At 36.3% G+C, this 23,455-nt stretch overlaps 4 protein-coding genes across 5 annotated transcripts in view; 1 reads left to right on the top strand and 3 right to left on the bottom strand.

The window, feature by feature from the left end:
* Positions 1-23,455, top strand: part of LOC126618873 (chitinase-like protein 1) — a 43,278-nt gene that overhangs the window by 2,466 nt on the left and 17,357 nt on the right. The gene's annotated exons all lie outside the window — the stretch shown is intronic.
* Positions 260-2,094, bottom strand: LOC126618872 (UDP-glycosyltransferase 92A1-like). The gene has a single exon (XM_050287076.1). The coding sequence runs from the start codon at positions 1,870-1,872 to the stop codon at positions 361-363; it is 1,512 nt and encodes a 503-aa protein (XP_050143033.1). The 5' UTR covers positions 1,873-2,094; the 3' UTR covers positions 260-360.
* LOC126618866 (probable pectinesterase/pectinesterase inhibitor 35) lies at positions 2,836-6,574 on the bottom strand. The gene is made up of 2 exons (XM_050287066.1): positions 5,445-6,574; positions 2,836-3,762 (listed from the first exon to the last, which is right to left on the bottom strand). The coding sequence occupies exons 1-2, from the start codon at positions 6,517-6,519 to the stop codon at positions 3,062-3,064; spliced, it is 1,776 nt and encodes a 591-aa protein (XP_050143023.1). The 5' UTR covers positions 6,520-6,574; the 3' UTR covers positions 2,836-3,061.
* The window catches only part of LOC126618864 (importin beta-like SAD2), a 128,525-nt gene continuing 125,919 nt past the window's right edge, over positions 20,850-23,455 (bottom strand). The window contains exons 21-22 of the transcript XR_007621880.1: positions 21,920-22,045; positions 20,850-21,822 (exon numbers count right to left, since the gene is read on the bottom strand). The gene's annotated coding sequence lies outside the window, so the exon portion shown is untranslated. The remainder of the gene's footprint in view (positions 21,823-21,919; positions 22,046-23,455) is intronic.

Here is a 23,455-nt window from a genome sequence, read left to right as displayed (position 1 = left end):
CGTATATCACACCGGATATGGACTGAATTGTCTCACGATGTTTTGAAATCAGTTCACGTACCGCTTTAATGGGCAAAGAGCCCAACCCTAGAAACATAATACATGCCCAAGTGGTGGCTCTAGCCCAACCCTTGAAACATAATACATGCCCAAGTGGTGAAGAGCCGACATTGAGGTGTCAAACCTTTCCGTTGCTGCGAGCTCTTGGGAAGATCAACTCGTTATTCCTAGAGTAACTTTTGTCCACAGATTCCACGTGTGAATAAGTGAAATAATTTTTATACCCATTTATTTTTATTAAGTAAACATGCTCTAAGAAACCTTCACTTTAGGGTTTAGGAAGTACATAACTTATTTGTGCTAATTTTTTCTTCTAGTTGCTAAAATGGTGCCAAGAAAATCATCCATTTCCAAAACAAACGATCCCTTGTCTTCTGCCTCATCCCTTACTGCTGCTCTTATCTGCTCCCCAATATCACCCGCTTTTTTCCTCATTTCTCCTCCTTTGCCACTTTTCTCCATCACCAAATCTATCAGTCTCTTCACCTCCTTCCCAACAATAACACTCTGTGATCCCCTTGTAAGTTCGACGCTCACGCCCATCTCCTCCGCCAACATCTTCGAGTTAAATGCCTGCTCGGACGCCAATGGCCACCCTATCATTGGCACCCCTTGGCTTAAGCTCTCCATCACTGAATTCCATCCGCAGTGGCTAACAAACACACCCGTCGACTTGTGTGACAATATCTCCAACTGGGGTGCCCAATTGTGCACCACCAACCCTTGTTTTCCTCTACTCATTCGATCTTCGAACCCCTCGGGCAACCACTCTGCTCGGAACTCACCCTTCATATCATATCCAACCGGAGGCCTTATTACCCAAATAAAAGGCCTTCCACTTTCTTCCAACCCAAGAGCTAATTCCATCATCTGGTTTGAACTTATACTGTTTTGAGAACCAAATGAGATGTAAACAACCGAATCCGAACATTGTGAGTCAAGCCATTCCAGGCATGCTTCAGGAGGTATGCCGAATTCTTTTCCGGCGCGTTGCCTTGAAACACTTAAGGCCAAAGTAGATGAGTTGTTGAGTGCTTCTAAAGGAAGAAGAGGTCCGATGGACCATACAGGACGCCCCAGGTAGTTCCTCAAGATCTTCAATCCAACTGGCTCAATCTCCTCAACAGTACTACACAACCACCCAAAGGATTTCGTAGAAAGCGAAAGCTGAGGTTGAAAAATTCTTGACCCAAAGTCAGTACCATCTGCAGCTCTTAAGTATGGATTCAGCTGAGAGATATGGAAGCGGTAACTCTCAGGAAACCCCGGCACCGGGAACTCATCCGAAGCTGTAGAACGGTGTGGGAGGTTAAGCCAAATAGACACCAAAGCTGCAGTGCCATAGGCACCACCTGTGGTGAAAGTCACATGCGCAGTTCCAAAGCTGTTTGCAAGATTAGCAGCCCATCCAAAGTACATGTCAGAGATAATACAGAGCGGCGGGCGGCCTTCTTTTTCGATGATATCAGAGATAAGGCGGCGAGCAGGAGCTTCAAGACTTGTTGATGCAGCAACTAGGTTTCCTATTTTGCTGATAGGCAAGTTCTCTGTGTTCTCGCCGTTCGGGGGCAAGCCGTGGTCTGTGCCACAGAATGATAGCTCAGCCAAGCGGATGTTGGAGTCAGATTGAGAGCTTGAGTTGGAGGCGATCGTGGTGCGGAGGTATTGGATGTTGAGGGCGGTGCTTGCGACGGTGACAGTGATCAAGCTTTTTCTCTGTTGGAGATTTCTTGCCAGTTGCAGGAATGGTATGAGATGGCCCTGAGCCATGAATGGCAGCATCACAATGTGCTCTTGGTCTTGGCTTTCCATCCCTACTTTCCTTCCTCCTCCTTTTTTCCCTTTATTTTTAGTTTTTTGTATTTTACAGGAAGTTTTTCAGTTTTCTTCTGGTTGATATCAAAACAAAGAATGCAAGGTTAGGTATTTGGAGAGTTAAAAAGACACATGCCTCCCTTTTACTGTGCCACGTTCTGATGAATCAGGACTCAAGTATTGTCCTTTATAATGGAACTGGATCCCGGATCTATTTTGTGTAGATCCTAAGAATCTTCACATTTTAGTCATTTATTGTATATCGTTCGGTCAGAAATTATTTGATTTTTTTATTTAAAATTAAATACAAAAAGTATCTTATGAAAACTGGCTGCACGATGTACAATAAACGGTTAGAATGTAGAGATTTCTAGAATACCCACAAATGGTCTGGTGAGGATCCCCTTCCTTGATAAAATACGCCGGCGGAATCAAATCTATAAGTTTAAATTTTCTTATGTGATTTTATTTATTTTTTTGTATTAAAAACTACGTCATCACCAACTATGCAAATTGTTTATTGGATTGTTTGTAGTTTTGTTTATGGAATTATTGGTCCCTAGTCACTACTAATTTATTTATAAATTCTAGCTTAAGATTGACAAATAGTGATTAGTGGAGGATTCATTAATCACAACACAGATATATTTCTACTTACTCATACCGAAAATATAAAACATTTATCTAAAGATTTCACAACATTGAGGAAATTGTCGTTTCGGTTATTGAGAAATTTCTTTGCACCCACAATTTAAACTCCTATTATGTAATAGTTCTATTTGTAAAATTTATACGACGAAGATCGTTGTTATTTGTAAGTGAATTTGCATTCACCAAAAGCAACACAACTTACATAAACCACCAATCTATTCAAGTGGATTTTTAAACTTAAAGAATAGTAACACAACTATTGCTTGTTTCAAGGGGATCGAAGGCCAAAAACACTAAGATCACACAACATAACTATAATAGGCCTGCGATCACATAAGCCCTTTGGTTTCAGATCACATCTAACCAAACACAAATACAACTTTATACAAATGCACAATGTCTTCAAAAGGTAGTAATTTTGGCACTCTTAGTTTAGCTTCTCACATTTAAATTGAGTATGTTATATACTTTGTACGCTCACATCATAACTGAAGTGTCAGAAGCTAAACTGAGAATGCGAAAACCGCTATGACGATCATTTAATGAGTCCCGAATCAAAAGAAACCCCAGTGGAAGGCAACCAAACGTTCCCAGAGATGAAACCACTAACAGTGAAGGCTTGTGCAGCAACTGGTGTAAGTGATGCATGATACCCTGGCCACCGGACCCGACCCAAAGTTGAAGCCCCAGGCCCATAATTAGAATACTCACCATAATACAATGTGTTTAGAGCAAACCCACCTGACCAAGGTGACCAACCAGCCTTACTAATTGAGTCATCCAAGTAAGACTGCATGATAACTGTTCTTGAGTACTGCTTCCATGGCCTTCCAAGATGCGTCTCGTACTTGGATTTCACCGGAGCAAGATCCGAAGCAGCAGAAATTTTGCAGTTATGAATCGAAATTCCAGTGTTCTGATCCGGGGTAGTTCTGCCTTGTGCTGTGACAAAGTTTTTGAGACCAGTCGAAGCGGGTTTTCTTGCATAAATGTTGCAGTTCTGGAAAACTGCTGCTGAGTTTCCAAATATGAAATCAACTGTTCCGTAGATTTGGGTGTCTCTGTAGAACTGGCGCTTGGAGTGAGTGTAAAGGGTGTCTTGGTAACCGACGATGGAGCATCGGAAAATCACTGACTTGTCAGCGCCGACTCGGAGGGCAACCGCTTGGTGCTTTGATGGACCGGCATTATTCTCAAACGTTATGTCACGAGCTATAAATCCGTCTCCCATAGCAGCTGAAAACACGGTTGTTTGCATGTTACTATGTGCCATGAGGACATGCAATTTTTATTAGGTAAGAGAAAATTTTCCTTCTGACTCTTTTTGTCCAAAAAAAAAAAACTATATCCTTTTATACATAACTGAAAGAAAATTAAAAAAAATTAAAAAGAAAGTCACTAAAATAATTTTGCACAAACAAATTTTTGATGTTTTTTTTTTTCCTTCACTCAGCCATATGAAACTATAGTTTTTTCCTCCACTTTCTCTCTCCCTCGCCCTAAACAACTATCCAATGTACAACTTTTAAGGGGATGTAAAATACTCATTTTAGTTGTAAAATATAAATAAAAATAAAAATTTACAATTTGTTTTACCAAAATGTAAATGTAATTTTTTCGTCTCAAATTGTATTAATGAGTTTAATCATCTGTGTTATGAATAATTATGAAATTATGTTTAATTCATGCATGAAAGAATTTCTTTTTTCTCATGTTGGTCTTTACAACCATAAGTTGAGAATTTCCAAGCGGGTGTGCGGTGTACATGCGAGCAAAATAAGAAACACGAAATTAAAACCTTGATCATCCTTTATGAGCATCACCTCTAACATTATAATTCAGGGAAATGGATATCGAAGGAAGGTGGTGGACTAAAGCAAGAAAATAAAGAATTTTAATAGAACCAACCATTCCTTTTATGATTTCATTTCTTTTCTATTTGATGTTAGTGTATAGACATGTGAACTGCCCTTTTTGATATTTTCTTGTCTTTTTTAATTTTTTTATGAATAATAATGCTTGTTTTTACTTCATAGAGAATCTACTCATCCTCCATTTATGATTAATGTATTTTTGACGTACGGATTTCATAATCGGAAATGTTCGTATGCATTAAACAAATTGACGGACGGTTCATCACAACGATATTACTTGTTATCAAAATCGTTTATTAGTTTGACACATAGAGATGAATAAATAATATCAGATTGAATGATTTTTTGCAGATGTAATTTTTAAATGATGATAAAAAGTATGATTAGATGTAATAATTAGCTGACTAACTAACGTCGATGTTGATTGGTCTCCCACTGTAATGCGGGAGCTACGATCGAGACCATTGCTACCATTGCTCCCTCACGGACACAACAAGACAACCCAAAGTTGGCCTCTTAATGATGGGAGACCAGTTAACCAGATTTGTCAAAGAAAAGTTCTAATAAGATGAGTGGTAGCAAAGCCTATAATTTTTTCTTTATAATTTTATTTTTAATATTATCTTTCAACGAGTATAAAATCATAATAATTTTCATTTAACAGTGAGTTTTGTAAATAATTTTGGTGAGTGACAATAGCACCAGTTATTAAATATTAATTTTTCTCTAATAGTTTGATTTTTTTTAATACAAAAGTTATTATTATTAAGGAGGTTCAAAAAGATTACAGTAATTAAAGGGGGAGAAGGTTTGAACTTGTGCGACACATTACTTGTTATGATTTTATTTTTTGATATAGGACTAAATTGTCTTCTCATCATTTTTTATAACAATTTTTTTTTTTGTTAATAGGTAGTTTACATATTTTATAATTTGACAGAATAAAAAAGCCATATTAAATAAATAAATAAAAGAAGAGGGAATTCTCTTATTAATTAGAAACAAAAAAAACTTAAAAAAGAGGAAAGTTTGATATGTTCTTACCAACCGTGGCAGACTGGAAAGTGGTCCAACCATCATCAGAGTTCCTATCGCCCACAACAATCGTCGTCCCCAAACCATCACCAATTAACATAACGTTCTTCTGCTTCGTTGGTATTTTAATATATTCATGATAAGTCCCAGCTTTTACATGAATTACAGACCTGCCACCTCCTCCACTCTCAGCCAATGAGGCCACCAACCCAAGTGCTTCACCGATACTCTTGTGCGTACCACTCCCATCCAAAGCCACCACAGCATGTGCTTCTAAGTCACCCACAGAAGCTTCTAGAAGCTTTCTCTCAGCGCCGGACACCCAACTCGGAAAATCATCCGACAACAGCCTCCGGCCACCGACAATGTTATTAGGGTTTTTGTTTTGGGCCTGCTTTGGTGACCTAGTAGTGAGCATGAAAAGTGACAGAGAGTTACTTATGAATTGGTTCATATTTTTAGCTGAAGTCTCCATAGCGCCCTTGTCTACCATTGACTTATCACTCTCAAGGCTGTCTAGACAAGTTTCTTGATTGGTAAGAGCAGCACTGAGCCAGCTTTGGATATCGTCGTCAGCATGGCCATAGGTGCTTTTGGTACTGTCGTATTTGAGTATGACATTATCAAGTAAATCGATACTGTCCTCGAGCAGCTCGAGGCAGTCATTGATGCCACCAAGCGAGTGTGTTTGATGAGAGGTTTGACGATGGGAAATGGTAAGATTATAGGCAAGAGCGCGAGCCAAACGAGCCTTTATAATGCTGAAGTCGACTGAGTGGACAAGGAGGCCTTCAAGGGTTTGAGGGGGTGGTTTAGTAATTGTAGTAATATTACTTGTTTTGGAGATGAAAATGGATTCACAAGCTGCCTGGTGAGGGGTATGTTTGCACAAAGATACAATATTGTTGGCTTCTTTGGATGGTCCTGCTCTGGAGAATTTGGAGAAAAGGGATGGTGAAGAAGCCTGATTAGCTTCTGCTGATGGCAGCAAGATTTGTATGATCAAGAACATGGTTAGAAAGAAAGTGTGTGTTTTGCTTCTGTCTTCTCCAATATTATTGGAGGAACTCAGTATTGTAAACATGCTTAAATGAGAGAGACGACGGACACAGATTAGAGAATCTAGAGAGAGTTGTACGTATGTGAGCACTTAGCTTGGTTACTTATATATACACAATATGGCCTTTAGTTACATGTCACCTTATGACTTGATAGGGAATATATAAAAGCTTTCCTTTCAGTGTACGGTTAGAGGCTGACTACCAATTAAATAAATTTTGTTTCAACTTAATTACCTGTGCACCCTAGCACACTACAAAACAATCAAATATTGTCCCAACTTAACTAATTGTATAGTTCGATCGATGTTGAGTTTTATCACAAAAATACCTCAGTACAATAAACAGTGAAACCATTTATTATCACGTTGTAGTAGTTTATTCAAGTTTTTGATTTGAAATTGCATTCTTTAACAAAAATAAAGGTGACTTTGGTAGCTGTATACTCTAGATGTGATTATTGTCACCATTATTGATCACTAATTCCTAATATATTGCTTAGAAGCAACGCTATCTTGTATTTGGGTCCCTACACATATATACATACCAACTTAATTTATGCATGTAACCAAATGATGGGAAAAAATTTAGTGAACAACGAAGTTAATTAATATAATTTGCGAATTAATTTATCACTAGTACTTGATCAGTTTATTACGAACTAAGGAACTAAAACTTGCATGCATTTTTTTTTTTGTTATATATATTTATTTAATATTTAGGGTTTTCAGTATTTTCTTCCATGCAAGTGGAGTTAGGGGTGGGCACGGGTTGGGCCGGGCCCAAATTTAGAGGGACCGGACCGGACCCGCTTAAATAGGAAACGGGCCGGGCCAGGTCGGATATTACAAATTTTATCACTGGAACCAGACCTAACTCGGCCCGTTTGAAACGGGCCAGTTCGGGACGGGTCCACGAGTCCTCCTTATGTTTTTTCTTCTGTCTTTTGGCCGTTTTTGATCGCCTCCCAGAGTCCACTCACTCATCTCATCCTCCCGATCTTCAACTCGCTCATCGTTTCGGCCAAGCCCAGCCCGACCCAGATCCAGAACCACTCCACCATCACCGTCGGATTTGCCATCACCACAACCTTCCTCTTGCACTTGTCGAGCACCTCGAAGCTCTCCACCCTCACATCTGCAGCATAAAACCTAACAATCATTTCATAAATACCACTACCAAACTCACAAATTTAATCGAAGTATTCTAAAAACTCTAGAAAATAAATACTAAATCTCAGATAGAAACGTCAAAAAAACCCATAGGTTAAACGAAGAACCCTCAAAATCTCATAAATTTAAACGGATTTTTCACAAATTTGAATAAGATGTTCACATGCAATAGGCCTAGAAGGTACCTTGGGTGTTGATGAGTCATTTGAGACCAACATCGAGGCCAAACATCACCGTAATCATCATTTGCAGCAGCACGCTTGATTTAGATTAAAGAAGTCAACGACAATGGTAGTGGTTTGTGAAATTGTGAGAATTCGGTGGTGCTTTGTGAAAATTGGGGAAGACGAGAGGAAGAAAGGGGTTCAGCTGGGTTTAGGGCGGGTGAGAGAGAGACTGTGGGAAAGAGAGAGAGATGGAGGAGATCGATAGAGATGAGATCGAGATGGAGGAGATCGGGAAGGATGAGATCGACAGAGAGGAGATCGAGATGGAGGAGATCGGGAGGAGATCGAGATGTAGGAGATCGGGAGGAGATCGAGAGAGATCGAGAGATTAGGGAGGAGATTCGGATTGGACTGGGGATGAGACTCGAACTGGACTTGAGAGAGAAAGAGGGTGAGGTGAGGGTGAGGCTTGAGCGAAAAGGCCTGGGCCTGAGAAGGGTAATAAACAATAGTAATGAACGGTTCGGGCCGGGGCCCATTTTCTCTAACTTTTAGAATCGGCAAGCCCTGTTATTTACTAGGAATCGGCCCGGCCCGCCCCTTTTTGTATTTATAATTTTTGGACCCGCCTCGTACCCGCCCTGAACCTTAAGGATCCACCCCGACCCACGGGTCCAGAACCCGTTTGCCCACCCCTAAGTGGAGTGGAGTAGGTTTTGATTACTGCCTACGTACAAACTTCTCTAATCATTATTATATATAGGTTTTTTAGTCAAAATGGTCCCTGAGATTTCAAATCAATAGAAGTGGTCTCTGAGATTGTCCACCATCCATCATTTTAGTCATTCCTTTAAAAACTTCGTTAAGTGTCCTGGAGCTCTTGTGCGGAAGTTTGGACAATTTTCAAAGCTTCGTAACTCAATCGTTTCTTAACTTAATTCGACTCATAATATATCAAAATGAAGATAGGAAAGTGTAGAATAATATTATACCTATTTGGAAGCCCAATGGTTGCTAGAGATGGTCGGAAAATAGCCTAAAAGTTGACTTGTTCGAGGGAAAACAGGAAAACTCGCCGGAAATTTGGTAAACTTTAAACGTTCATAACTTCTTCAATACTCAACGAAATCAAGTGATTCAAAAACAAAAATCATACTTCTCGACGAGACGAAGAGAATGTATCTTTTCAACAGCTAAATCACCATGTTTTGGCCTAAAAACGGCTCAAAAGTGGCTGTCTTGGTCTAGAGTTAGCCACTTCCGAGCCGTTTTTCGGCCAAACCACAGCTGGTTAGCCGTTGAAAAGGTACCATTCTCTTCCTCTCATCGAGAATTATGATTTTTGTTTTTGAATCACTTGATTTCGTTGAGTATTGAAGAAGTTATGAACGTTTAAAGTTTATCCACTTTCCGGCGAATTTTCTAGTTTTCTCTCAGATCAGTCAACTTTGAGACTATTTTCCGACCATCTCCGGCAACCATTGGGATTCCAGGTATAATCTTATTCTACACTTTTCTATCTTCATTTGGATATATTATGGGTCGAATTTGGTTAAAAAACTATTGAGTTAAGAAGCTTTGAAAATTGCCCAAACTTCCAGCCAAGAGCTCCAGGACACTTAACGGAGCTTTTAACGGAATGACCAAAATAATGAATGGTGGACAGTCTCGGGGACCACTTCTATTGATTTGAAATATTTTTAGTTATTCAAATCTCAGGGACAATTTTGGCAAAAAAGCCTTATATATAACCATAACTAGATTAAGCAGATTTGTATTCTAATTAAGCAGGTTGGCACAGGCTGCTAGCTAGCTACCAAGGTTTCCTAATCACTACGTACAATTATGTCATTAATATCAGATTAAGCTGCAGAAGAAAAATTAGTTACACCAAAATAGAAAATCCACCTCTTAACGCTTGCTTTAAGGTTTTAGCACTGGCAGAATCTTCTTATGACAATATTGATCTCTAATTAATATATAAGAGCATCTCCAATGGAAGGTGCAAAATGCTTTGAAATTGACATTGATATGCTTTGATCTCCAACGGGTGATCTGTAAAACACCAATATTGGCCAGAAGATGTAATAAAATGAAAATTTACATATTTAACATCTTTTGGCGGTGAACTCCATCAGTTAAAGAGAGAAAAATAAATGAGATCCTAAATTTGCATCACTCTCATGAGAGTAGAACTAAATTATACTCCTAAATATGTAAAATAAGATGTAAATGTAGCTTTTACATCTCAAATTTGCATCTTCTAATAGAGATGCAGTAATATAATAGAATCTCTTATTTCTTGATCATAGTTGATTATACAGAGAACATATATCTTCATCTTTTCTTTTTCTTTTTATAGTTTGCAAAATAAAATTATAAGACCCATGAGATCATCTTTAGCATCTGCTAGGCTGGCCTTCTCCAAGTAATTTTTAAGTAGGGTAGTGCTATCCACACTTATTTTTACTTCTTACACATTCTTCTTAATTTTGTATCGTCAGATCGAACGAAATGAAGAAGATCAATGACAAAATATTAATAAGAGTGCGTAAGAGGTAAAAATAAATATATAAATAATATACTATCCTTTAAGTATGATGGGTTCGCGGTATTATAATTTCAATAATTTTAGATTTATATTTCAAATAGGGAAATTGTTCGCGACATTCCAATATAGTTGTCATACAATTTTTTGCTTTTGTTTTTTTTTTTTTTCTACAAGCAAGGATTACTATATGATGATTTTTGCATGAAGTGGCAATAATTGCTCCTTGAAATATATGTACATGTACTATACTAAATTTTAATATGTTGTGTTACAGTCACAAATAGTTGTTTGCGACTGTTTTGTACGATATATTGTTTTTTATAAGCCCATCACAATTTGAAAAAGCTTTATGGAGGGAATTGGATTTTATTTGGATTCAAATTGTAGGGATCTTAAGAATTTTTAAATTTTAGTCGTTCAGTGTATATCGTATTGTAAAAAATATTCAATTTTTTTATATAAAATTAAACATAAATATTACTTAACGAAAATTGACCGTACAATGTATAATAAACAATTAAAATATAAAGATTTATAGGATTCCCACAAAAAGAAGAATCCAAAGATGATCCTCATCCTTTAGACCAACTCCAATGGTGGGTTAAAAGTCAAATTAGCCCCCAAACCCACTCCAATGGTGCCCTTCTGTTTTGTGTGGTTACGGTTAAACCATATCAACATTTTATATTACTATTTATTTTGATCTTATTATATCTATAAAAAAATAATATAAAATGTTAATGTGGTTTAACCGTGACCACACAAAACAGAAGGGCACGAAAACAAGGAGGCAGACAATCCTTATCCTTTCAATTAAACTCTCTTAAGATAAGAGAGACAAGTGACAAGTCAATCTACGTACTCTCTAACAAAACCCTATTTTCCTATATACTCAGAGGCAGAGCTAAAAATGGCATACCTATCACCTCTTCGACCAATTATCATCCCTACTTGGAAGTCTATATAATTGCCTCGTGGCCAGGACTACTACGTCAGCTAAATTTCCAAAATGACGGAGCTTAAACAGGAAAAGTTCAAGAGAAATGATAAGAGGAATTTCAATGAATTATCTGTTATCTTATATTTTTTTACATAATATTTTATAAAATTAAAATAAAAATTAATGTTAAATTATAAAATAACAGTAAATTCATGAAGAACCCTAGATTGAGAGAACTTTTTGAAAAAGTCTCCATAGTCTCTCTAAAGTTCAGTTTATCAAATCAAAGCTCGATGTGACTATCGCTTGGTATACGTAATGTACCTGCAGACATATAATACTCCTTGCTTGCTGGTTAAGTAATTACTAATCAATGCTACACTATTATTGTGTATAAATCACTGCTGCACAATAATTAAGTCCTCTGTATATATATATATATATATATATTCTCACGTTAATTGATAAAATGAAAGTCAAATATTTGAATTAAATAAATAGTTTTATATCATGCTAGAAGAAATTCTTTATAAACCAATTAAAACAGCTGAATCCACATAATAAAATTGATTTCTATAGAATTTACATTAAGAATAGAAAAAATAATACTTAATAAATAACTGATTGAATCATATTATTACTAAGTCATTGTAAAACTAAGCTCATCCTATTTTTTTAGTATAGATAGTACCATTTCTTAAAAAAAAAAACAATCATTTGTCAACATTTTGCACTCTTGAACGCATGCATAAATGCTAGTGGATATAAGGCCTACTGTTATGTCCATAAGTATGTCGGTTTGGGTTTAGAATTTTGAACTTTGAATTTCTTTGAGAAGGTTATAATATGAAATTCCGGAAAATTGACGTACGTTTAAGTACAAGACTAAGGCCAAAATGTTAATTACATAATTTTTAAGGAAAACTAATGAAAATGGCTTGAAAACTTTGAGTTTTAATGATAAGAACAAAATAAAGGGTAAAATGAATAGTACCAGGATTGACTTTTTAGTGTAAAAATGTAGTTTTTCGTTAAAGTGAACAGTACCGGATGCTTTTCGTTAAAATTCTCTCATTTTTATCTCATAAAGTAGCCTTTATTGTACTTGAGATTAGCCTTAAATTAATTATGGCAGTGTTTCTGTACTACGTCAAATCAAACACATCCACTAGCTAGTACTGTAACGCAATGTCAATGTCAAAATTTGCAATTTGAATTGATATATATAAAAGGGAAAAGGAATTCTTCAGATATCTTTCCACTTAATCCATTTAGTTCAAGATTCGAACTATTTAAATTTGATTTAACGATTACAAATAGAGGATCTTTTTAAAATGATAATAACTGTAACCGTTGAATCAAATTTGAACGGTCCGAATTTCAGATTAAATGGATTAAGTTGAAGGGAATCCGGCTATAAAAGGTGGCGGATGACATCTTTTTCTAGGAAAAAAAAAATTGCGATACTTTGTAGTTGCTGGTTGCAATCTATGATATATAAGTTAGGAATTAGAAAATAAAGCATGTATGTATCAGCGGAGGTGGATTGTTTGCCTTCCTATTTTTATACTCTATCCATGCTCTACTGTTTGTGTGGTCATGGTTAAGCCACGTCAACATTTTATATCCTATTACTTTTTATTTTATTATTTCTATAAAAAATTAATATAAAATATTGACGTGACTTAACCGTAACCACACATCACATGAGGCCATGAGGAGAGTATGAAAATGGGAGGGCAGACAATTCACCTCCATGTATCAGCATACACTGTCGGCAGGAAGTCTTGTATCAAATTATGCACATTTTAGTTCAATAGTTTCAAATGAAACGGTGATTATTTTTCTTAATCAAGTTATGCACATTTTTTTTCATGGTGCAGAAGGTATTTTTTGAATCATGGTGTGTTACGTATGATTTACACATTTTAAATATATTTATATGCGTAAATTGACAAAATGAAAGTCAAATATTTGAAGTAAATGAATAATCTTATAAACCAATTAAATGAGCTGAATCCACATAATAAAATCGATATCTATAAAATTTACATTAAGAATAAAGAAAATAATATTTACTAAACAACTATTGAATCACATTATTGCTAGTCTATTGTGAGGCTAAGTCTATCCCTCTCCCTTAGTGTAGATAATATCATTTTTTTTTAAAAACAATCATTTGACAATTATTTAATTACATTATTATTCGCATGCGAAAGATCTTTTTTATAACCGGCATTGCATGCCTCTTAAGATTTTTTGAATGTGTTTAAAAATAGAGAAAATAATATTTAATGAACAGCTGATTAAATCACATTATGACTAACCTATTGTGAGTTACTAATTAAAAAAATCTGTACAAAAAAATTAATCATTAAAATGACGAAAATACCTCTGTCATATATGATGCATTATTTTGGGTTGCTTTTGAAGTTTTTTGTTCGAGGGGCATTTTTGTCCTCTTTTTTTTTTTTGGTGAAGCTTGTGACATAAAAAAACAGTATTCATTGGACTTGTTGGCTTTATATAAATGGGTAAATTACATAAAATTACCTCAACTATTGGGTCAATCACAGTTTTATATCCTATCTTTAAAACATTCCAATGTCAACCTCATCTTACGAATTTGTTACAATTTTATACCTTCGGTCAGTTTGTCTATCAATTCTTCCGTTAAATAGTGATGTGACTTGAGATGGACCTACTCTCTATTTGAAAATTAATTAAATATTAAAAACTTAAAAAAAAAAAATTTGTATGGGGGTGAGGGAGCCACCCCTTATCGCCCTCACCCTTCTTCCCCGCTCCCGTCTTCCCCCAACCCAAAACCAGAACCACCCAAAACCCAGATCTGACCCGCCTTCGCCTCCTCCACTCCAGCTTCTCGTCTGCTTCTGCCTTCGCCTCCTTCACTTCCAGCTTCTCCTCCCGTTCCTCCACCTTCTTCAACCGCACTGCTTCCCCCCGTGCCTCAATGTTACGACGGCGGCCCTATTCACGAGCAGGCGTACGATAGAGTCTACGCCACCGCACTCCTATTCACTCCCTTCGCCACCATGCACCAAATTGACCTTTTATATGGCTTGTTATTTGTCGCTGTCGGCAACGGCAAGTACTCCGACAAAGACGTCTTCCCGCTCAAGTCAATCGGGTACACATGCAACCCGTTCTGGTATAACAACCCGAAATTCCACTCCGTGCTAGGACACTGTTTGGTGTTCGCATTGCGGGTACGAGATTATACCATATCTGTTTATCGGGTTGGCTGAGGATGTCGTTTCCAACGAGGAGGTACCAAATCAGAGAGGACAAAGTTGGTGTGGACCCAATGGTGGGCGAGCGTTTAATTGGAGGAGATGTTGTTAATGAGCTCGTTGGGGACCATGATGAAGACCTGGAGGCCGGTGTTACGGAGGGCGGTGAGGATTTTGGGGTTGGCGTCGTAGAGCTTGACTCGCTTGGCCTTGAGTGACTGGATGAGTTTCACCAATTGTGACGATGGTGGGAGGTTGTTGTCCAGCTGGCCGTAGTTCACACCCACCTTGGGGGCGAGCTTTGCACCTAAAAAAATCAAAAGGGGTAAGAGAAAAATACCAAATGAACAAAACCCATGTCGCCATTTTTGGGATTTGGGTTTGGGGTGGTTCTTGTTTTGGGTTGGGGAAGACGGGAGCGGGGAAGAAGGGTGAGGGGATATGGGGTGGGTCCCCCATGCCAAAAAAAATTATTATTATTATTTTTTTAGTATTTAATATTTAATTAATTTTTTAATAGAAAATGGATCTCGTCTCAAGCCACGTTACTATTTAATTGAAGAATTAACAGACAAATTGACGGAATGTATGAAATTGTAACAAATTTGTAAGATGAGGTATAACATTGAAATATTTTAAAGATGAGATATGAAACTGTGACTGACCCAATAGTTGAGATAGTTTTATGTAATATACTCAAGAATATATATATATATATATATATATATATATATATATATATATATATATATATTTATTTATATTTATATCAATTCATCCAATAATAATGGGAAAACGAGATGCAAGCAGCTTATTCTATATCAGCTTTAACATAATTCTTCTTAAATGTATATGTTAGGTGCAAAATTGCACTCAAAAGGAAAAGCCACCCTTCCTTATGAGGTGATATATTTTATCAATTCATCCAATAATAATGGGAAAACGAGATGCAAGCAGCTTATTCTATATCAGCTTTAACATAATTCTTCTTAAATGTATATGTTTGGTGCAAAGTTGCACTCAAAAGGAAAAGCCACCCTTCCTTATGAGGTGATATATTTTTGGCGCACGCGCGCGCGCACACATATATATATATTATCTATATCATCTTTATAATCTAGTTGTTCTTCTAATTGATTAACAATCGCTGACTATAAAGTGTGTGGTTGCCTGTGTTCTTTAGACTTTAAACAGTACTACAAACACCAGAAATTTAATTATTACATAAAGGGCAATATTTTTGTGCCCTCAGATATAAATCTCATCATTTCCAGGCTAAAAGTCTTTCTAAAATTGCTTCATCTGGTAATAACTGTGTATGCATGTACGTCAAAAAGGATATGCATGTATATAATTAAGGTTGTTACTTTCAGAGCATCCCAAACCCATGCATTTATGAGCATACGAAGATTGTCCACATTTTGTACACAAGATTTTAAGCCCTCTGTGTTTTAAAACTTTGAAAATGTCATTTAGTAGTCTATGGTCAAATAGTATTTTTCTCTACGTATAAGTAAGAGATTTGGGTTTAACATCAGTAGATGATGAGTTCAATACTAAAATATTATTGCATGCCCACTTTGTTTTCTAACCAAAAATCCCCACCCATTAATATACATATATCGTTAAATTAAAATAAAAACTCAAAAAATATGTTTAATCCATACCAACTAATTAACAATCTAGTGAACAAGCTAGCCAAAACCGATTATCGAACTCGCAACAAATATATACCTTCCTCACATTCACATGACATGACTTTAGATTTCCAGCAATGATCACTAGATCACAAGGTTATGAGTATATTTACAAAGCTACGATACTTTTAAAACAGGATAATTCACTTACAATAAAGTTATGTCATTATAAGTAAGCTTACAATTAGGTATCAAACTCAGCTTAAATATATCTTCCTAGCATTATTGTCAGCCGAAGACAATGCTTTTTTAGAAATAAATAGTATAATATCAACATCTTTATCCAAACTCATCTATCCTTAAACTGATCAACTTGTAGATATTGCGCATATTTATTTCCTCAAAGCAGTTTCTAGTTAGAGCTGTAGATGTCAATCCATTGCAAATACAGCTACTAGAAAATTGACTTGAGAAGAGAAAAGAAAAGATTATCCAATCCAAAAGCATAAATATATGGATGGCATGATAGATGGAAGGGAAGAGAAAAGAAAAGATAATCCAATCCAAAAGCATAAATATATGGATGACATGATTGAGGGAAAAGTATATATAAAGTGCACTATGAAACACATTATGTTTAGGGTTTTTATCACAAATGGTTTTTGAAATTGACCCTCATCATCAAGATGGTCCCTGAAATTAAAAATCAAACAATGTAGTCCCTGAAAATAGGTGTCTTAAATTAATGTGGTCCTTTGGTCACAATTATGTTAAAATTCCGTTAAGTGCTGATCTGGCACATAAATGGGCCCACAACTTTTACGGGTTTTTATCACAAATGGTCCCTTAAATTGACTCACACCATCAATATGGTCCTTGAAATTGAAAATCAATCAATGTAGTCATTGAAAATAGGTGTCGCAAATCAATATAATCCTTCCACCACAATTTTGTAAAAAGATTTCTTATGTGCTGATGTGGGTTTAATAATTAATTAAAAAAAAGTTGTCTAAGTATCTTTTTGCTCAACTGATTTTTTTTTTCCTTATAGTAGGGCCTACTCCGAAGAGAGATTCCTTCCATAAATTCTCAAAGGCACAAGGCTTAACCAAGGCCTAAGAAGAGGTGTGGAAATAGTTTTCAACCAACAATGGATGCACCTCAGCTATAACCTCATTATTTGAAGGCAGACCTCGTTGTTCTTTGCATCACCGGACCATTATGGAAGCGCTAAACATGGTCTCCAAGATTAAGTTGTGAGAATGTTGATTGCCTAAATGTTAACAGTGATGTCCCAGTAGTCGTTGCCAATAGGCCAAGCCGTCACCAAAGGTGATCTCAATCCAGGTTCAATTCAGTGAAGTCGAAGTGTGTAAAGATGAGTGTATTGAGATTTTTTTAGAGAATAGAGAGCGAAAAAGGTAGAGAAATGTGAACTGGGACCAGAGGTGATTGCAAGACTAGGTTGTTAGGTTGACAATTTTTTTATTAACTATTAAATTATTAACCCTATTTGTAATTTTTTAATTTAATTAGACTTGTGTGATCCATTTATGTGTCACATCAGCACATAACAGAATTTTTGACAGAATTGTGACGGAATGACTACATTGATTGAGACACTTACTTGTGGACCTACATTAATCAATTTTCAATTTCAGGGACCATTCTAATGTCGCAGATCAATTTCAAGGACCATTCTGATGTCATGGGTCAATTTCAAAGACCATTTGAAAGAAAAAAAAAGACTTGTAGGGCCCATTTATGCGTCACATCAGCACTTAACAGAATTGTGTTGGAATGACCACATTGATTTGCGACACTTATTTTTAGGGACTACATTGATTGATTTTCAATTTCAGGGACTATCTTGATGATGATGGTCAATTTCAGGAACCATTTGTGATAAAAACCCTTATGTTTAGGACTCTCTATGGACTTTTCGTTACATCATGTTTTTTGCACAATGTTTTATATTGTTGACACGAAAATTAATGTTAAACTATGAAGTGACAGAAAGTCCATGAAGAGTCCCACTTGAGAGTGTCCTTAGCATTTCTCAAAAACAAAAAAAAAAGGCTAATCCAACCCCTCTTTAAGATTGAAGCAATGGTTGTTAAAAGTTCTTACAAATATGGTTTAGTGACTCAGCTTAACCTAATAATGCAATATATGGGACTATATACTATGTCATTTCCATACCAAAAGGGTTGGAGGTATACATGCGTCAGAAGTTGAATGGTTCTTAAATGTATTGAAATATGTATATGGGGCCTTATAAAAACTCAATAAGGTAAAAAGGGACAAGAGAAATCAAATCAAATGAACAACTAGACAAAACTCTCTTGACTTTTATGTTTTGGAAAGAATCATCTGGGTGTCGAATCCTCAGACTTCTCAAAGCCACTTGGATTAAATGACAGAGAGATTAAATTTGAATTTAAGTGTAATTAATTGTTTAAGTGGAGTTCAGAAATCTTAAAGATCCTCCTTGATCTCAAAAAAAAAAAAAGAAAAAAAATGATACTCGTCCTTAAATTAATCTTTTTAGAAAAGCGGAAGATGTCAAATGCTTACGAAAAGAGTGCTTGAGTTTAAAATCTATAAGGACTTGCCAATAATTATTTAATCTCTACTTTATTGGAAAATGTTAAATGTTCAAATTATAAATGCTAAGGAGACTCTTACTTTTGACTCTCCGTTATCTCATGTTTTTTACACAATTTTCGTGCCAACATTGTAAAACATTGTGCCAAAAGTATGAGGTGGCTGAGAGCCCATGAAGAGTCTCACTTTGAGAGAGTCTCCTTAGCAATCTTATTAAATTGAATTTTCTCATGTGAAATTGTTTTAATGTTCTTAAAAAATAGTGATATTCGTTAAAACAATTTCAACAATAAATTAGAGACATGTACAAGATATGAATATCAACATAACTGTAAAAACACCTAAAAGGCTAAACGCGACAAGATCCGCACTAACTAAAAAGTCCAAATATAACATGTGATCCAGTATAATAGTGGATAGGGTGTGAGGGGTTACTATATTCCAAGAAACAAAGGTTTTAGAAAATCTTTATATTTTTGCTCACTCATATTTTTGTTTTGCGCCCTGTAGGACTTAGTAGTTGTATTCTAGTGTAGACGAGGATCATTGGTACTTGCTGACATCCTGTTCCGATTATGTAAAAAGTTATTTTATGTTACTTCGTACAAATATCCATCCTATCCAAATGAGAATATTCTTTAATTGTGTTACATTTTTAAATATGCTCTGACATTGCATGCTTTGTAATAAGGGTTCACCCTACAATGCGCACTTTTAGTTAGACTTTGGTTTTAATGTATCTGTACTTTTACACATCACTTATATATTATGGCTTCGTGACCCTCCAAGTGATGGCTAGCATGCCTTGATTTTTGGGTCCACGTGGATATCTGGGTGAGGATGTATCGAAGGGCATCTCATGCCTAAGTCAAAAGTAGTGGATAGAAAAGAGAACTTGAGAGAGTTCTTAGTAGTAAGTGGTGATTACGGTTTCCTTTGTTACTTGCCTATTTATAGGGAATAATCCTAGCAGGTAGCTGGGCGGGGAGATTGCAGAACATACTAGGCAGTCCTTGATGATGCAAGCCAATATCCATAGTCCTGCCAGCTAGTAGTTCTGAAGGTCCTTGTTGGTAAGAGCACATATTGAGCATAGTGTCCATATGTCCATCTTCTATTGGATGTGGTTATTATGTCTCCACAATTACTACCAAACACGAATTTACATTATTTATTTTAACATTTTATATATTGATACCAGACGTGTTTACAATGTTTTCATTCTCAAAAATCATTCTCGAATTAAACTACTAGATGATTCTCAAACCATAAAAATCAATATTATGTGTGTGTTGCTGGTTTTACAAAACAGTTCTTCAAAAGTCCTTTTATAAAACGTTACCAAATGGCCGTTATAAACTCCTTTAAAATCTTGTTTGAATACAATTTTTTTTTTGTGTGAACAAACGATATTATCTACACTAAGAGATAATGAGTGGACTAAGTCTCCTAATAGACTAGCAATAATATGATTTAAAATTTACCTTTGACGATAATCGAACCTGAGACCTCATGTATTTAAACTCTTATAATCCATCTTAGGAATTAGGATGTGCTTCCTAACCATCCTAACAATGTCCAACGTAGCTTTGCTTCAAGCACTTCTCCATCACCCACATGAATTGCAAAATCAATGATCCAGTCTCCAAAAAGTTATGACAAAGGAGTCCACCTGCCACCATAAACCCATCTCCATTCTTTTAACAGACCATTCAACGTCTTCAATTAGGTGAGTATTGCTTTCATATTATTATTATTATTCTGATTAACCTGTCCTTTTATTAAATTGATCTACTTGCTACGAATTCAAGTGCTCATTTTTCAATGTCTGGGTCGGATGTGATTCAACGCATTAAATATGAAAACCCACAATTGAAAGTGATTCTTCTACAAACTCGCTCACAATATTCAAGCAGCAATGCAAGTAACGTCTAAAACACAATTTCAATTTTCGATATTTTTCCGGCCTCGATTGCATGAAGCATTCACCAATGTAGGTGCTATGGTCATCAAACAAACAAACAAAAATAAAGACAAAGTTACAGTTCTTGCATAAAGTTTCGATTTAATAACATAAACAACGCAGAAGTCAAGAAAATAAATAAACCCACCATTTCCAATTAACCAATCTGTGAAAAAATAGATCCATCAGAGTTTTACAATAAGCAGCAAGCAACCCTTGGAGCTCTCTGCGTTCATGTCAAAACTCCCAACCCAATAAACCGATACCCCCGACGTTTTTTTTGCTATCTCTACCGAAACAAGATGAGGAACACAGGGGAAAGACTTGCTGACTCAACAAGAAAACAGCCATTAAATCACCCTATATAATGGCCAACATTGAAAATATTAGAGACTCGGAGTGCATGGAACCCTCGCTGGTATGCACAATAATAACGTATCGGATCTGAATCAACAATACTCTGTAGAAGAGAATCTCAACCTGAATAAATGGTATGCCTAAACCACAGGAGACTCGTGAACGATAAAAGAAGAAACAAGAAAAGGACAACACAAACCGGTGGAGAAATGCGTATCCTACCACAGAATGGCCTGACTCACCGCACAATGACTAAAAGCCAAACCCAGAATTGACGTACCAGCTCCAGAGTTCCCCAAAATTTTGCATATTGTTGGAACTCATCAGAGAACCGCTCCAAGTACTTCAAAATGATAAGTCCTTTAGACTAACCGACAACTGCGAGTCTGCGACCACCAAAGCAACCAAATACTCTGAATGGACCGTCAACGACTTTGTTTCTCTATATTCCCGTTACTACATGAATGGAAGAGGCAAAGAAGAGCAAGGGAAAATTGAAGTCACAACGAGAGAAGCAAAATCATGAAGCTGTGGCAGCTGCTGCCTCCTCCATCTTCTCTTTTTCAATCTCTGCTCTCCTCTGTTCAGCATGCTGTGCAACGCCATTTGCAAGAGCCTGATACTGGAAGTCCAGAGTCTGCATAAGGCTGTGAACTCTCAACGGATCTGATGCTTGCATGGCTTCACGAGCAACGCATAGGAAATAAGGAAACATGTCAAAAATGCCATAAATTTAAAAGTTATTCAACAGATAACACGGGAAAGTTTGTCCACATACCTTTGACTGCATCAACAAAATGGATAAAAGGATCCACATCATCAATTGGTGACTGTAATTCCTCATCATCACTGAAATCATCGTCCGAGTCTGAGTCATATTCATCACTAGGGCGGAAAGACTTGCCTGTAGCACCCCGCAAACGATAATTAATTAGCCGGCAGTGGATACATATAGCAAGAAAGAACACTGTGAAAACATGCAGTAAAAGAAAATACAATCATTTGAACAGAAAATAAAAAAGCTCGCGACAATATCTCAAGGGATGCAGGGGACTAAGCGCGTCATCATTAAATTGCATGCATAAGGGTCCTATGGGACTGTTAGGCATCTTTATTGACTTATAGTACCTGGGCAAGCACCATGCTGGCCTTTCACATCACACCTCACAAGAACTAAAATAATTTAAAGAAAATGAACTTGAACAAACATCAAGCATCGAGAATCACCTGAAAGCCTGACTAACTTGTTGTGATGTAATTTTAGTATCTTAACAAAAAAAGGGGAAATGAAATTCAAATTTTGGGATGAGTTAGAAAGGTGAATTGTTCAGTCAATATTAGGCATCACAAACCAGGATAATGTGACGACACTACACAGCATGTTTAACTTCACCCTTACTCTCAAAAGATCATAAAAGGTGACCACCATAGAATAGCAAGTATTCTCTCTAAAAAAATTCTAATAAGAGAACAGGGCACACCTAACTTTTGAAGTTTAACGCTATCAACTTCATCACCATCCTCGGCATCAAGTCCCATTTCCTTGTCAGATCCATCCCATATTCATCATCATCATCAGTTTGGAAACCATCCATTTCGTCGTTATCTTCTGGTTCTTCCTCCTTTGTAGCTTCTGCCAACACAACATTATTAAGTGTCAAAAACTGATAGTAAAAAACTTAAGTGCAGGAGTCATGCAAACAAAAGTTATAAATTAAAATGTAGAAGTAACATATTTTACTAGCTACAATGAAATGTATAAACATTCTCATTTCTAAATCTGAATTGATTCACATTATAAATCTAAATATTCCCATTCGTCGAATTAAATCACTGTCACACATTCCTCTCATACTTAATTTGTTTCAAGGATATTTAATCCAAGTGGAGATACAACTAGAGAGTAAATAACACGGATAATAAAATGAAGTGAAATTAACAATAAGACTAAGATAAGGCCATCTCCAACCGAAGGGTTCAGAGGGCCAAAGGGCCGAAAATAGCCCTAAAACCGTCTCCAACCGAGGGCTAGGCCAGAGGGCTCTGGAATCTGGGAGGGCCCCACGGGATCGGAGAGGGCTGGAGGGCTGGAGGGCTGGCTATTTTTTTTTTTAATGATTTCCTATTGCTGTCGGTTATAGCCGACAGCATTAAAGATATTCTTTTTTTTTAATAGTTCTACTATTAGTGTCGGTTATAACCGACACTAATAATTTGAAATGTTTTTTAATATAACGGCTAGTAGCCGTTGTATTATTAGGCCTTTTTTTTTTTAATGAATTTAAACTTCATTTTTTTTAATTTTTTTTTAATG

This window comes from Malus sylvestris, chromosome 4 (assembly GCF_916048215.2).
Source record: "Malus sylvestris chromosome 4, drMalSylv7.2, whole genome shotgun sequence".
NCBI lineage: Eukaryota > Viridiplantae > Streptophyta > Magnoliopsida > Rosales > Rosaceae > Malus > Malus sylvestris.
Note: the sequence above shows the minus strand (reverse complement) of the source record. Positions and strands in the feature narration are given on the sequence as shown.

What these genes read in the sequence shown, in the direction of transcription:
- LOC126618872 (XM_050287076.1), bottom strand. Translation starts at nt 1,872, where the DNA reads ATGGAAAGCCAAGACCAAGAGCACATTGTGATGCTGCCATTCATGGCT.
- LOC126618866 (XM_050287066.1), bottom strand. Translation starts at nt 6,519, where the DNA reads ATGTTTACAATACTGAGTTCCTCCAATAATATTGGAGAAGACAGAAGC. An exon ending in TTTCCAGTCTGCCACGGTTG is followed by an intron (nt 3,763 to 5,444) that starts GTAAGAACATAT and finishes CCGTGTTTTCAG; the next exon opens with CTGCTATGGGAGACGGATTT.